The 14,276-nt window shown below is 38.6% G+C and overlaps 1 protein-coding gene across 4 annotated transcripts in view; it reads right to left on the reverse strand.

The window, feature by feature from the left end:
- Positions 1-355: 355 nt before the first annotated feature.
- Positions 356-14,276, reverse strand: part of LOC127416672 (src substrate cortactin-like) — a 54,839-nt gene continuing 40,918 nt past the window's right edge. For 3 of the 4 annotated variants that reach the window (XM_051656156.1, XM_051656152.1, XM_051656154.1), the window contains 3 exons: positions 11,316-11,457; positions 11,123-11,191; positions 356-1,345 (listed from right to left, as the gene is read on the reverse strand). In XM_051656156.1, the coding sequence (XP_051512116.1) occupies positions 1,209-1,345; positions 11,123-11,191; positions 11,316-11,457 (348 nt within the window). In that variant the 3' untranslated portion in view covers positions 356-1,208. The remainder of the gene's footprint in view (positions 1,346-11,122; positions 11,192-11,315; positions 11,458-14,276) is intronic. The other variant, XM_051656155.1, reaches the window with a different exon arrangement.

Genomic DNA, 14,276 nt, shown 5'->3' on the forward strand with positions numbered 1-14,276 from the left:
ACTATGAAACCCCTATGAAATTGGGAAACCTATTATCTCGAATTTGCTTCCATTTCATGTGTTCACATTAATGTTGGTGTAAGATCTTCTAAAATGGAATCAGCAAACTATTGAAATGACCAAGAAAACTTCTACCTGCAACCCAAATCCTATATACATCTTGAATGGAAACCAAATCTGAAAGAAATAAATGTATCTAGTTGACATCTGTTTCTGTACATCAGATCTCATTGTTCCTTAAACATTACAAAAACACACTACTAGTATAAGAAAATTAGTAATATGAACAGATATTGAAACTAAAGCTTGGAGGATGTTTCTGTGTATAAAAAAAAAAAAATAATAATAATAATAATAATAGTTCATTTCTTTATTCTTAATTGAGTTCTTATAAAAACATGGAAAGAGAGCCAATATAGATAAGCAGAGACAATGTTTTCAAAGGTCACAACTAAAAATGCAACACAGATAAATGACATTAATCGTTGCTAAGCCTTCATACAATATTCCACTGCACCTGCACTGGACTGTCAATTGTCAAAAGATCGCTTGATAATGATTCAGCCATCACAATTAGAAATGTCATACACTCACAGACTCCAGATTTAGTCAAATATACCCACAGAATTTACATACATATAAATCAGAAATGAAAAAGCACATGAGACTCGATGCAAATGAGATGTACATTCACACTACAGAACAAGCCATTAGCATCTGATTTTAATACATACCTCTTCAAATACCAGAAACATTTTATAGACCTTTATCAAACACTGCTAGATGAGAGAAAAAGATGAAGAATTTTAGCAGATTTAGGAGCTACAGGAGTCGCCACAGACTTATTCCATGAAGAATCCACCCATGTACATGATAACTGACATTATTCCCCTATCTTTGGTCAACCACCTCTACTTCACACTCTCATGTGGGTGTGTGTGTGTGTACACACTATGGAGTGAATAAAACTATAAGTATCATAAAATGTATATTGGCAGTGGTTGGAGTAAAGTCTCACTCACTTACACAGGATAAATTAACATGAACTGTACAGTTCGAGTTTCAGCTGAAGAGAGCAGTCTGAGAGCACCTAGCACACTACAGAGAAGAGAAGCAGGAGTGAAGGGATGAAGCAGTGGAGGTGTGGAAGCGTCGGGCGACATGTTCTACAAAGATGCACTGCGATTTAAACAGTGCATAAAGTGGGTCTATTGCCGGACTTCAACATAATTGGCAGGGAAGAGTCCGTATGCACCACGACACACCCCCCTCCACCAGCCCTCGTCGATCATCTCAATGTTGGTGATGATGTCATCAGGATCAAAGGAAATCTCGTCATCACCCGCTGAAGAAAGTAAGTCACATGACATGTTTATTTTGATCTGATTTGCTCACGTCATTCTGAAACATATGCATCTGGAATTTAACACAGTTTTAACGCTAAATGTGCATGAGAAGATTTTATTGCATATATCAACATGGCCCAAGCTAAAAAAAATATATATTAACCTTGCTAATACGGTGTACACAGCTCTAAAATAACTCTTATCATTTCAAACATGTAATAATAATAATAATAATAATAATAACAAGTTGTTTTAGTGTAATATATAATTAATATTAGAGCTGACAATATTTATGCGTTAATGCATGCAATTCATTAAAATTGTTTAACTCATTAATTATTCTTTCATGCGATTAACACATTTACCAATTTTCACATTAGATTCTGACATTTTATTCAGCTGTGTGTGAGTTCTGAACACTGGTTGAAATAGGGCAGAACCTCTTGCAATATGTTCAGGGTCATTACGCTGATGCGCACACACCACAAACACACAACAGTGATTCCGTGTCAATGATCAAATGATGGAGAAAGGACCTCTTAACTGTATTTTTTGTACAAAACAAACCCAGATGAGACCAGTGAAAAGCTACTGTACATTCACATGACTCGCTGGAGTGAAGCCTCAGCATTTCCTTGGCACCGTGTTTCGCTTCTGTCTTTCCAGAAAATTCGGCCGAAGTATCATTTACATGCGCAATGCCAGCACTCAAAATGAGATGTTCTCTGCAGCGCTTTTTAAAGGAAAAGCTCACTCAAAAATCTCCACCTTTGACCAGCCCTTACCAGTAGGTGCCGACATGCATGGAAAATGCAAATCACCAAAAAACAAAAGAAGAATGTAGAAGTGAAAGTGGAGATTTATAGTTAAAAAGGACTATATTGATATGTTTCTCACCCACACCAATAATATCGCTTCTGAAGACATGGATTTAACCACTGGAGTCGTATGGATTACTTTTATGCTGTTTCTGTGTGTTTTTTGGAGCTTCAAAGTTCTGGCCATCAATAACTTGCACTGTCTGGACCTACAGAGCTGAAATATTCTTCTAAAAATCTTTGTGTTCTGCAGAAAAAATAAAGTCATACACATATGGGATCGCCTGAGGGTGAGTAAATGATGAGAGAATTTTCATTTTGGGTAAATTATTTCATTAAATTGCTGCATATAATATGAATGCGACTTCATGACTGCTGTAGCAAAGTGAATTGCCACGATTAAAGGGATAGTTCACCCAAAAATAAAACATTTGCGTTGGTATTTTACGGCCGTAATCTCACGTTTGACTGTCAGTTTAGACATCCAGGATAAGAAAACAAATGCAACATTCTGAGTATACAATCAGATACAAAAAGAGATCTAAACCAAAACCACCGAAGCTTCTGTACAGCGTTCCTCATACTCCATTGTAAACCGCGCTGCTCTTCTGGGTGTGTCGCACCTGCATCAGTTCTCACGTGAACATGCCAATGCGATTACTTCACACGTGCATACCGCTGCTGACTGGAAGCTAAAAAGTAGTTAAAAAGTACTTAGATATTTATCTTTTTTTACAACAAAAGTGATTGTGTCGCTTAAGAAGACATTAAGACGTATGGATGACGTTTATGCTGACTGTCTGTGATTTTTGGAGCTTCAAAAGTCACCATCCACATACATTTTAAGCACATAATGAGCCAAGATATTTTTCGTTATTTTTTTTCTTCAAATGTGTTCTGCTGAAGAAAGAAAGCAATACACACATGGAATGACATGAGAGTGAGTAAATGATGAGAGAATTTTCATTTTTGGATGAACTAACCCTTTAATATTTAAGAATACATATTTCTAGGCAAGGCACTATTGGAAGAATTGTGTGTGATAGGTCATGCAACTAAACCATATTTATTTTCAAGATAATAAATAGATGCCACTTGAAGAAATTAAACAAAATTGTGAGATCATGTGACAACAATATAGTATAATAATGATTTTAACTAGGCTTGCTTGCATATTTCCATATTTAGACCTATTTATTATTTTTCTTTTCTATCTCTTTTATTACTGACACTTGTATTTTTGCGTGCTTTTGACACTTTTACTCAGTTTTTTTTGTATTGTTTTATATTTTTTTTGTGAATCACTTTGTGGTGTTAAAAAAAAATAAAACAATTTAAAAAAAAGAGGAAAAAAAGTGAGATATAGATATTAAAATGCCTGTATTTTACAATGCATGTCACACTGATCTAGCCGCCCATAAGTCTATAAGCCACAAATTTTACAGTAGCTATTTACAAGTTTTTCTGTCGACATTTGGACTCTGATCTACTTCAAGTCCTTTTCCCTCTTTCAGTCTTTGCAGTACTTTCTCCCATATTTAAAAAAAAAAAATGTTCATATTATTGTCATTCATAACTGCTATTTCTCAACAGTTCTTCATTCTGCAAGTTTCTGATGTGGATGAGAATCAGCAAATGCTTATCGTGAACAGGGGCTGTTCTAATTGGACTCAAGATGGCGCCGAGTATGGCTGCTGCGTTGCGAGCTCCGACACAACTTAGCAATGGTTTGTTTGTTTTGTTTACAATTCTTATGTTTCTTGTCTTGGATGTTGCCTGCCTTATTGTCTACGACAGACAAACACTTTTGGACATTGGCTCAGCGATCTCACACCGTAAACCGGACTTCACATTCCTCAATGCCGACCCGCTGTTTACAAACACGCAAGCGGAGCCCTTTGTCTGGGCAGCACGGCCACGGAAACGCAGGAGGAAAAGGGGAAACAGAGCCGGCGTTCTCATCAGAGTAAGACGCCGCGCAAATCGACCCCCGCTACCCACTATTCTACTGGCAAATGTTCAGTCTCTGGATAACAAGCTCTGCGAGCTGAAAGCGCGGATCTCTTTCCAACGAGAGACGAGGGACTGCTGCGTTATCTGCCTTACGGAAACTTGGATGTCTGCGGAGATTCCAGACTCAGCCATTGAACCCGCGGGGTTTTCCATGCTCCGAGCGGACAGAGCGAAAGACCTCTCAGGTAAAACTAGAGGAGGTGGTGTATGTTTTATGATCAACAAATCCTGGTGCGATCAGAGGAACATACATTCTATCAAGTCTTTCTGTTCTCCTGATCTGGAATTTCTTATGCTTCTGTGTCGACCATTCTGGCTACCGAGGGAATTCACAGCGGTCATTATCACTGCTGTGTACATTCCCCCACAAGCCGACACAGACCAGGCACTCAAGGAACTGTATGGGAGTATAAGTGAGCAGGAAACCGCGCACCCTGAGGCCGCGTTCATTGTGACCGGGGACTTTAATAAAGCCAGTTTAAAATCAGTCGCACCAAAATATCACCAGCACATTAGTTTCAACACACGAGGGGACCGGGTTTTGGACCATTGCTACTCTCCGTTCCGGGATGGCTACAAATCCCTCCCCCGCCCACCATTTGGCAAATCGGACCACTCTTCCATTCTGCTTCTGCCCGCTTACAGGCAGAAACTGAAACAGGAAGCACCCACCCTCAGAACGATCCAGTGCTGGTCGGACCAATCAGACTCTACGCTACAAGACTGTTTCGATCGCACGGACTGGGAGATGTTCCGGTCCGCCTCTGATGACGACATCGAGCTTTACGCTGATAGCGTAATGTGCTTCATCAGAACGTGTGTAGAGGAAGTGATTCCGACCAGAACTGTGCGAATCTATCCGAATCAGAAGCCGTGGATCAACAGCGATGTTCGCGCAGCACTTAATGTGCGGACCTCCGCTTTTAATTCCGGGAACGCGGAGGAGCATAAACAAGCCAGTTATGCCCTCCGAAAAACTATCAAAACAGCAAAACGCCAGTACAGGAGTAAGATTGAAGGACAGTTTAACACCACCAACTCTAGAAGCATGTGGCAGGGAATTAACATCATCACGGACTTTAAAGGGAATAAAAACTCCGCCATGAACACCGCTGCCTCTCTCCCAGATGAGCTAAATACTTTTTATGCTCGTTTCGAGGGAAATAACACCGCCCTCGCGGAGAGAGCTCTCACGGCCGAAGCTACAGAGGTTAGTTCACTCTCCGTCTCTGTAGCGGATGTAACCCGATCATTCCGACGGGTGAATATCCGCAAAGCCGCGGGTCCAGACGGCATTCCGGGCCGCGTCATCAGAGCGTGCGCGAACCAGCTGGCTGGTGTTTTTACGGACATTTTCAACCTCTCCCTCTCTTTGTCTGTAGTCCCCACATGCTTTAAAACATCCACCATTGTGCCTGTTCCAAAACAATCGAAAATAACTTGTTTAAATGACTGGCGTCCTGTTGCTCTGACCCCCATCATCAGCAAATGTTTTGAGAGACTAATCAGAGATTACATCTGCTCTGTATTACCACTCAATCTTGACCCGCTGCAGTTTGCTTACCGTAACAACCGCTCCACTGATGATGCCATTGCATCTACAATACACACTGCTCTCTCCCACCTGGAAAAAAAGAACACTTATGTGAGAATGCTGTTTGTAGACTACAGCTCAGCATTCAACACCATAGTGCCCTCCAAGCTAGATGAGAAACTCCGGGCTCTGGGCTTAAACAGCTCGCTGTGCAGCTGGATCCTGGACTTCCTGTCAAGCAGACGCCAGGTGGTTAGAATAGGCAGCAACATCTCCTCATCACTGACCCTCAACACTGGAGCCCCGCAGGGCTGTGTTCTCAGCCCACTACTGTATTCCCTGTACACACATGACTGTGTGGCAACACATAACTCCAATGCCATCATTAAGTTTGCTGATGACACGACGGTGGTAGGTCTGATCACTGACAATGATGAAACAGCCTACAGAGAGGAGGTGCACACTCTGACACACTGGTGTCAGGAGCACAACCTCTCCCTCAACGTCAGTAAGACAAAGGAGCTTGTGGTGGACTTCAGAAGAAAAGACAGAGAACACAGTCCCATCACCATCAATGGGGCACCAGTGGAGAGAGTCAGCAGCTTCAAGTTCCTGGGTGTCCACATCACTGAGGAACTCACATGGTCCGTCCACACTGAAGTCGTTGTGAAGAAGGCTCATCAGCGCCTTTTCTTCCTGAGACGGCTGAGGAAGTTTGGAATGAACCGCCACATCCTCACACGGTTCTACACCTGCACTGTGGAGAGCATCCTGACTGGCTGCATCTCCGCCTGGTACGGCAATAGCACTGCCCACAACCGCAAAGCACTGCAAAGGGTGGTGCGAACTGCCAAACACATCATCGGAGGTGAGCTTCCCTCCCTCCAGGAAATATATACAAGGCGGTGTGTGAAAAAAGCTCGGAGGATCATCAGAGACTCCAGCCACCCGAGCCATGGGCTGTTCTCACTGCTACCATCAGGTAGGCGGTATCGCAGCATCAGGACACGCACCAGCCGACTCCATGATAGCTTCTTCCCCCAAGCAATCAGACTTCTGAACTCTTGATCTCCCACGATCAAAATACATCATCCCTGCACTTTATTACTCTTTTATCTCACACCGGACTGTCATAAATTATATTACTGTCATTATATTATGTCTCTCTTAACAACTGACTATCAACCGACAGCCTGAATGTCAATACAGTACAATACTGTACATTCTATATATATACTTTTTTCATATATATTTTAATTTTTATTGAATAATGTGTATCTATATAGTATCTATATAGTAAAAAACAAAAAAAAAACACAAAAAACAAAAACAGCATATTGTATACTGTGCAATGTATGTTATTATTGTATATTGTTGAGTGTAATTGTGTATAACAGATGTTTAAATTGTGCTGTGTTAATTTGATGTTTTAAGTCGAGTTTAATTATGTATAACAGATGTTTAAATTGTGTTGTGTTAATTTGATGTTTACTGTAGATTGGCGTATGTCTCATCACTGTCACGACTGCTATGTTGATCGGAACTGCACCCAAGAATTTCACACACCATTGCACTTGTGTATATGGCTGTGTGACAATAAAGTGATTTGATTTGATTTTGATTTGATTTCTAGACCCTTTTGACAAGGGGGGCCAGCGTGGGGCCGGGTGTGCTTGTACGGCGGCATACCTTAAATGTCCCCTGTACACATACAGCTCTGGAAAAAATTAAAAGACCACTGCAAAATGATCAGTTTCTCTGGATTTACTATTTACAGGTATGTGTTTGAGTAAAATGAACATTTGTGTTTTATTCTATAAAGTACTGACAACATTTCTCCCAAATTCAAATAAAAATATTGTCATTTAGAGCATTTATTTGTAGAAAATGACAGCTGGTCAAAATAACAAAAAAGATGCAGTGTTATCAGACCTCGAGTAATGCAAAGAAAACAAATTCATATTCATTTTTAAACAACACAATACTAATGTTTTAACACTGGAAGAGTTCAGAAATCAATATTTGGTGGAATAACCCTGACTTTCAATCACAGCTTTCATGCATCTTGGCATGCTCTCTACCAATCTTTCACATTGCTGTTGTGTGTGAGAGTTTCTGAATAAAAAAAACAAAAAAAAAAAAAAAAAAAAAAAACATTTAACTCAAACACATACCTATAAATAGTAAATCAAGAGAAACTGATCATTTTGTAGTGGTCTCTTAAATTTTTCCAGAGCTGTATAAAACATCATTTGCTGTTTTAATATTTGTGGACATGCAATTTTATTTAAAGACAACCAAAGATTCACCAAATGAGTACATTTTAAAATATATAAACAAACATGATAAATGTTTCAGTTTGTCAATACACCCTAAGGTTCTGGTTTTACCCACAAACTTTAAGCCATGTTGCCATGCTGTTCTTTAGAATGACTAATGCAGTAAAATTCTTGGGTAAAATGAATGATAGGCTACATCAAGATTTTAGAATAGAATTTTAAGCGGTAGGCTATAATCAGCATGTCTTGGGTCTTGTAAAATAATTTTTAAGCACATTTTTAAATTCACTAGTTCATTTTAAATAGCTCTGTGTAACAAGTGAATTTTTAAATGCATGTATCTCAATTACTATGAGTTTAAAAAAGTTGCATGCATCGAAATAAGTGACCAATAAGATGGCTTTAATATGTTTTTTAATCGTTATTGTGTCTGTTAGTGTCTATGCGCATTCCTTATTGAGCGCGCTTGATTTGCGCCTCTTATTAGAAAATGCCATTGCTTATATTAAGCTCAATTCTCTGTTATTGAGCATGTGTGCCTCTCCCTTGTGATTGGTGCACTTTAAGTATTTGATTGATAAATGGTGTTCATAAAGAGTACATTGTGTTTGTTATCTTCCCTGTAAACTATTTAGTGCTTCTCTTGCATTTTGCAAGAGAAGCAGCAGGATCAAATCTGCAGCTTTGTTCTCTCTCTCTCTCCCGGTTATTTGCGCGTTTGCTTTTTATTCTTGCACCTGAACCTAACAGTACCAATATTAATCTGTATATTATTAGGATGAAGTGCGCTGATGTGGTGAGCATAGTGTATAAGAGCTTTTCTCACTGAAGGTAAGGCATTTATTTGGGTTTTAGTGGGGTGGTTTATAAAGGGTTCCAATTTTATGTTTTTAAGGAATAGTTCACCCAAAAATGAAAATTTGCTGATAATTTACTCACCCTCAGGCCATCCAAACAAAAGAATATTTATTTACTTTTTAACTACAAATGTTCGCTTCCATTCATCTTACTGACGTGCGCTCATGAGAGGGATGGTGTAAGGTCATTGGTAAGGTCACGCGTCACGTGGAAGAGGCGGCAGGAAGGGCGTCATTGTTTACAAGAGAAACTTGCACAGACCAAGTGCTGTTCACAAACCAAAACAGTCCAAAACAATTTCAAAACAATATAATATAAAATAAATCATTTCCAAATAATAATAATTAAAAACAATGTAAACAATGACACGCTTCCTGCCGCCTCCTCCACGTGATGCGTGACCTTACCAACGAGCTTACGTCATCTCATCCCTCTCAAGAGCGTGCGTCACAGAGATGTACGGAAGCAAACATTTGTAGTTAAAAAGTATATAAGTATTGTTTTGTTTCTAAAAATAGTCAATCGTTTGGGTTCAGAAGAACTTTATTGGTCGACTGCAGTCATGTGGATTATTTTGATGCACCCTAAATATGCATTTTGGACCTTCAAAAAATGGAGTACATTCACTTGCATTGTTTAAAGGAGGAGGCCTGAAATGAAATCCTAAAAGTCTTAAATTCTGTTTTGATGAAGAAAGAAACTCAGATACATCTTGGATGGCCTGAGGGTGAGTAAATTATCAGCAAATTTTCATTTTTGGGTGAACTATTCCTTTAAGTGTATTCATAGTAAATTTGCCATTGCAAGTGTGGTGTGCCCCTGTATAATGCTATCTGCTGTTTCTTCATACTTGTTTCTTTACATCTGTTCCTGCGTGCTGTTTCATCAGAGTCGCTTCATTGTTTGTTTTGCCAAACTTGTTGCACTACATTTCTTGTTTCTGCATTGTACAGTGCAAAACATTAAATAAAAGATGGTGAAAAAAATACCTCATTATAAATAACATAAGTGTGTACTGTATGTTGTTCAAGAAATGAAAACCCATCAGATGTATACATGCAAAAAAAAAAAAAAAATTTTTTTTTTATAATGAATGCTTGCTAAACAAGAGTGATCTCTAACGAGTTGGGCTCAGGTGCATTCAATAAGGCAGAAATGTGTGGACTTTTCAGATGATCTCTTATGAACCATAAGTGAACATTTAATAAATACTGAACTTAAATTAAACTTTACCCCGCTAAATATTATTATGCAGTCATAATGCATTGATGTTTTGTTTAAATATAAATGTTTGGTCTATGTATTATGATGTGGGGTCACTGAACACTCAGTGGGATGGAAAATGATTCTACCTCTCTAACCATTCTACCACTCCAATTTAGGGGGGCCACAGGAACCTCCCCTGATCGTGAACCATTCGTCTTCACACAGAAGCCGCATCTGCAGCTGCATAAATGTATTTACACAGCAACAATCGTGGAAAATAATATATCAGGCATGCAAATGTTATATTTGTGGAAAAAATGTTGCCGGCTGTATTGATAATCGTGCACAGCTGAAAGCGCGCTGATTGTTAAGACAATGGTGTGCCGGTGTGGTTGCCAGATATTCAATCCGGGAATCATTATACATGAATACGACGTTGTAGTTTCATTCTTAATTGCCTACCATCAAACCTTTTGGTGACTGCGGTCAATTTTTAAAGTATCCCAAAAACCCAAACCGTGATTCTATGATTTTAACCCGTGATTGTGTTTTCAAATTAGCAAAATTTGTTGACACTGACAACACTGCACAAGTGCTGCAGCTGCTCTAATGGAAGAAAGAGCGAGTGTGTAGTGTGGGCTTGTGTGCTGTTTAGAAAAACTGTTTCTTACTTAATTGACAATATTTTTTTACTTTCACATCAGCCCTATTTTGTGTTCATTATGAGAGAAGTATTCTAAAAGATGCATCCTAAGAAACGTGCTTATGAAAGTCTACCTTGGACAGATTTATGAATTTAATTGCAAAATGGATTGCTTTTTCCAAAAAGCCTATTCTCAAACATAAGCCTAATATGGGAATAAACAATAGCCAGTATTGCCTTTTAAATCCACTTTTTGTAATTGTCTAATTATTGCTTTAACCGTCTGCCACAATAATGAAATGCATTTCAATTATCTGAATTATTATACTGCATATAGTATGTGTGGGTGTGTGCGTGCGTGTGTGTGAGGAATTGTGCAGGCAAGAATGAAAAAGCACCAGATGATAATGGAATTGTTCACTTACCAGCTTGATAATCGTACAGAGCTACAGCGGTTACACCCAGATCCTCTCCATACTCATATGACTGATCACCTGTACAACACACACAAAACATTGAAAGGACTGAAACAGACATCTGAACACACCGAGCCAGAAGCGATCTTATGAAATGTAATAGTGTGTGAAAATGATGTGTGATGTTCCAGGTGTGTGATACCTGTGTTCTGGTACTGACTGTCCGGCTCAGGGTTCTGGTACAAGTCTTCCTGAAGCGGTTCTTCATTTGTGAATTCTGCTGCAGCAGGTTTCACCACATCCAAATTAGCACCATTCTCCACATTCTCACTTGCAGATTCCTTCTGCACATGATCAGGAGTCTCAATACAAACTATCATCTCCGATTAGAGTATAAAAAGGGCCCTAGATATTATTTTCCACAACTTTGACAGAGGGAGACTAAAGAATTCAAAAGCAATAGAATAATTTCTGCATAATGCTGCTATTAATTGACACATCTAAGCTTTTTTTTTTTTTTGCACTGTTTTACAACAGCAGCAAATTATTTGACCTCCCATGGACTCATTGTATATTGTAACGCACTAAACATAAAAGTATACATTTGTGCAAGGGTGTCCAAAATATTTAACTGAGGGCAAGCCAACACTAAATAAGAAGTAGTGCACCACGTGACTGTAACATATCCTATCATAATCAGAATTCTGTGCTGTAGTGAATGCTAAAAAAAAAAAAAGTGCATGCTTAAGTAAATTTCTTAATTCATCAATGATATTATATACAGTATATTTCTCTCACTAAGAACAGTACAGTAGTGGAACAGTGATGTGTCTTCCACACATTTTCACTAATAACATTTGGATGCATGTGATTGCACCACCCAGTGTTCAAACAATGAAATTAATTGAATTAGCCCCATTTTACCCTTTCATTAAAATAAAAAAATAAAATAAAATAAAATAAAAAATCATTAGTAAACGTATTTACTATATATTACTTGTTAAAAACTGTTAAAAATACACTCCTCATTCATGAAAATGTCATACATATATGAGTAAATTTGGAGTTATTTGCAGGTAAAATGGACCTTCCCGAAAAATTTCCTCTGGATTCACAAACGCTTAATACCCATCAGATTTGTTAGTTAAACGTGTGTATTTCAGTGGCATGTTTTAAAACGGGGAGGCACGTAGATTGATGAGAAATTCACCAAGTAAAATCAAAATGTAAATAAAATAAAAATGCATTGTGAAGATAAATGAAAATTATTGGTTAAATGAGCCATAGTCCAGCATAGCAGACATCATGTTAAATGTCATGAATGCATGCATATCATGCGAAAGCGCATCCATATACCGGATGTGCGAGAGCGCATCCATATACCTGCTGAGCAGAACGCGCATCTCTCCGTTTAGGCTGATTAATACTTCAGCGTCGAACCTACGGAGTAGCCTGACGTGCACCTCTCAGGGGCGGAGCCAGGAGTTTTTCACAGGGGTGGCCTGGCAGGGGCCAGCGATCAGTCTGTAGTGGCACAGAAATTTTCAGGCAGCATTTCCGTATCGTCGGGGGGGCGGATATAGTGACACCTGGGACAGATAGGTGCGGCGACCTTGGTGTCCGCACATGTCAAGACTCCTGTGTGTTGCAGTTGTACAGAGACAGTTCCACCTCTAAAAACTAAATTGTGCCCAAGACAAAAAAATGACCAAAGCGGCAGATGCGAGCGGGGTGGCCAATGGGGTGGCCAGGCTTCAGTCCATGGTGGCCTGTTTTTTTATTCTGTTTGTGTTTCATAAAGTCACACACCTCTGGTATTATTGAGGCTACAGTGTTGATGTAGAAAGTTTAAATATATAGTTTTGTATGAATCTCCTGTAGCTAAATACCTAAAAACAAACAAAACAATTGCAATTTAAATGAAACAACATACAGCTTCATATTATAAATTAACCTCCATTTATATATGACATGATTTAAGTTTTCATTACAATATAAATATATTACCTGAGACGTCCTGCCAAATGGTCTCTGGCACTGACTGGTTTTCTAACATTTTTTGGGCCCTTGCTGATATTCTTTTTCACGATGTCCAAGATACCATCAAATTGATATTGACTCATATGAAAGTATGAATACAATTTGTCTTCATAAGTCAATAATTCTCTCAGTAGAGTGATGGATTCTCCCAACTCCTCGTGTCTCTGAAGTATTTCATGTACCCATATTCGTCTGTTTTATTTTGTGAAAGGTAGAGCAGTAGCAGGTCATATACATCCATTTTTTTGACTGCAGTATACGCATATCAAACAGAACTTTATCGTCCGTTGGTTTGGATGCAAACATAGTTATCGTTATAGTTCTTGGTGTAAACGGTCCTTTATAAGCGAAACACAACAAAAGATATCTGTTTATCGCTTATAAACTCAAAGCTTTTTTCTCCGAGCCTTTACTTGATATTAATTTGATATGCGAGTGAAATAATATGTTTTGTATTCAACTCACGATCTTTCTGATCGGCATGATGACTTGGCCGTATGTTTGACAGTTCGTGTTCAGTAAATATTTCATAAGTTATGGAAACGGAATACTTCTAATTTGTCAGCAAATTAAAAAGCATCTGGAGTTGGTTATATTGCCTATATGCATTGTAAAGTCTTTAAAACGACACCCATTTTGTGTTATTCAGGTGAGTAGTTTGACTTTCTTTTTCAGCACGGAATGTCAAAAGTAAGCCAAAATATTTATGTATTATTATTTAAGCTAATCAAGAGCATGCATACAATAATTTCCTCATTTATTTTCTGCCTGCGATGCAGGCAACATGTATAATAAATATGTACCTACATTTCAACATGTTCACATACTTTGAACTAATTTTTTATGCTACAAAAATTTAATAAATACTTTGAATCCAGAAATTACTTTGCATGCATTGCTTTTGTTTATTTATGAAACATATTGTTAGCATTTTGGCTGTGTACTCACAGAACAACGCAGACACACCAATGCAGAACTATAAATACAAACCAACGCATTGGCCACTACACGGAGCATACGGCGTAGGTTCGACGCAGAAGTATAAATCAGCCTTTAGCATGCGGATTTCCTTCGCCGACAAAACCGGATGCACGCTGGTGAAACTTCTGGGGTAAATTATTAG

Source organism: Myxocyprinus asiaticus, chromosome 26 (assembly GCF_019703515.2).
Source record: "Myxocyprinus asiaticus isolate MX2 ecotype Aquarium Trade chromosome 26, UBuf_Myxa_2, whole genome shotgun sequence".
Lineage (NCBI taxonomy): Eukaryota > Metazoa > Chordata > Actinopteri > Cypriniformes > Catostomidae > Myxocyprinus > Myxocyprinus asiaticus.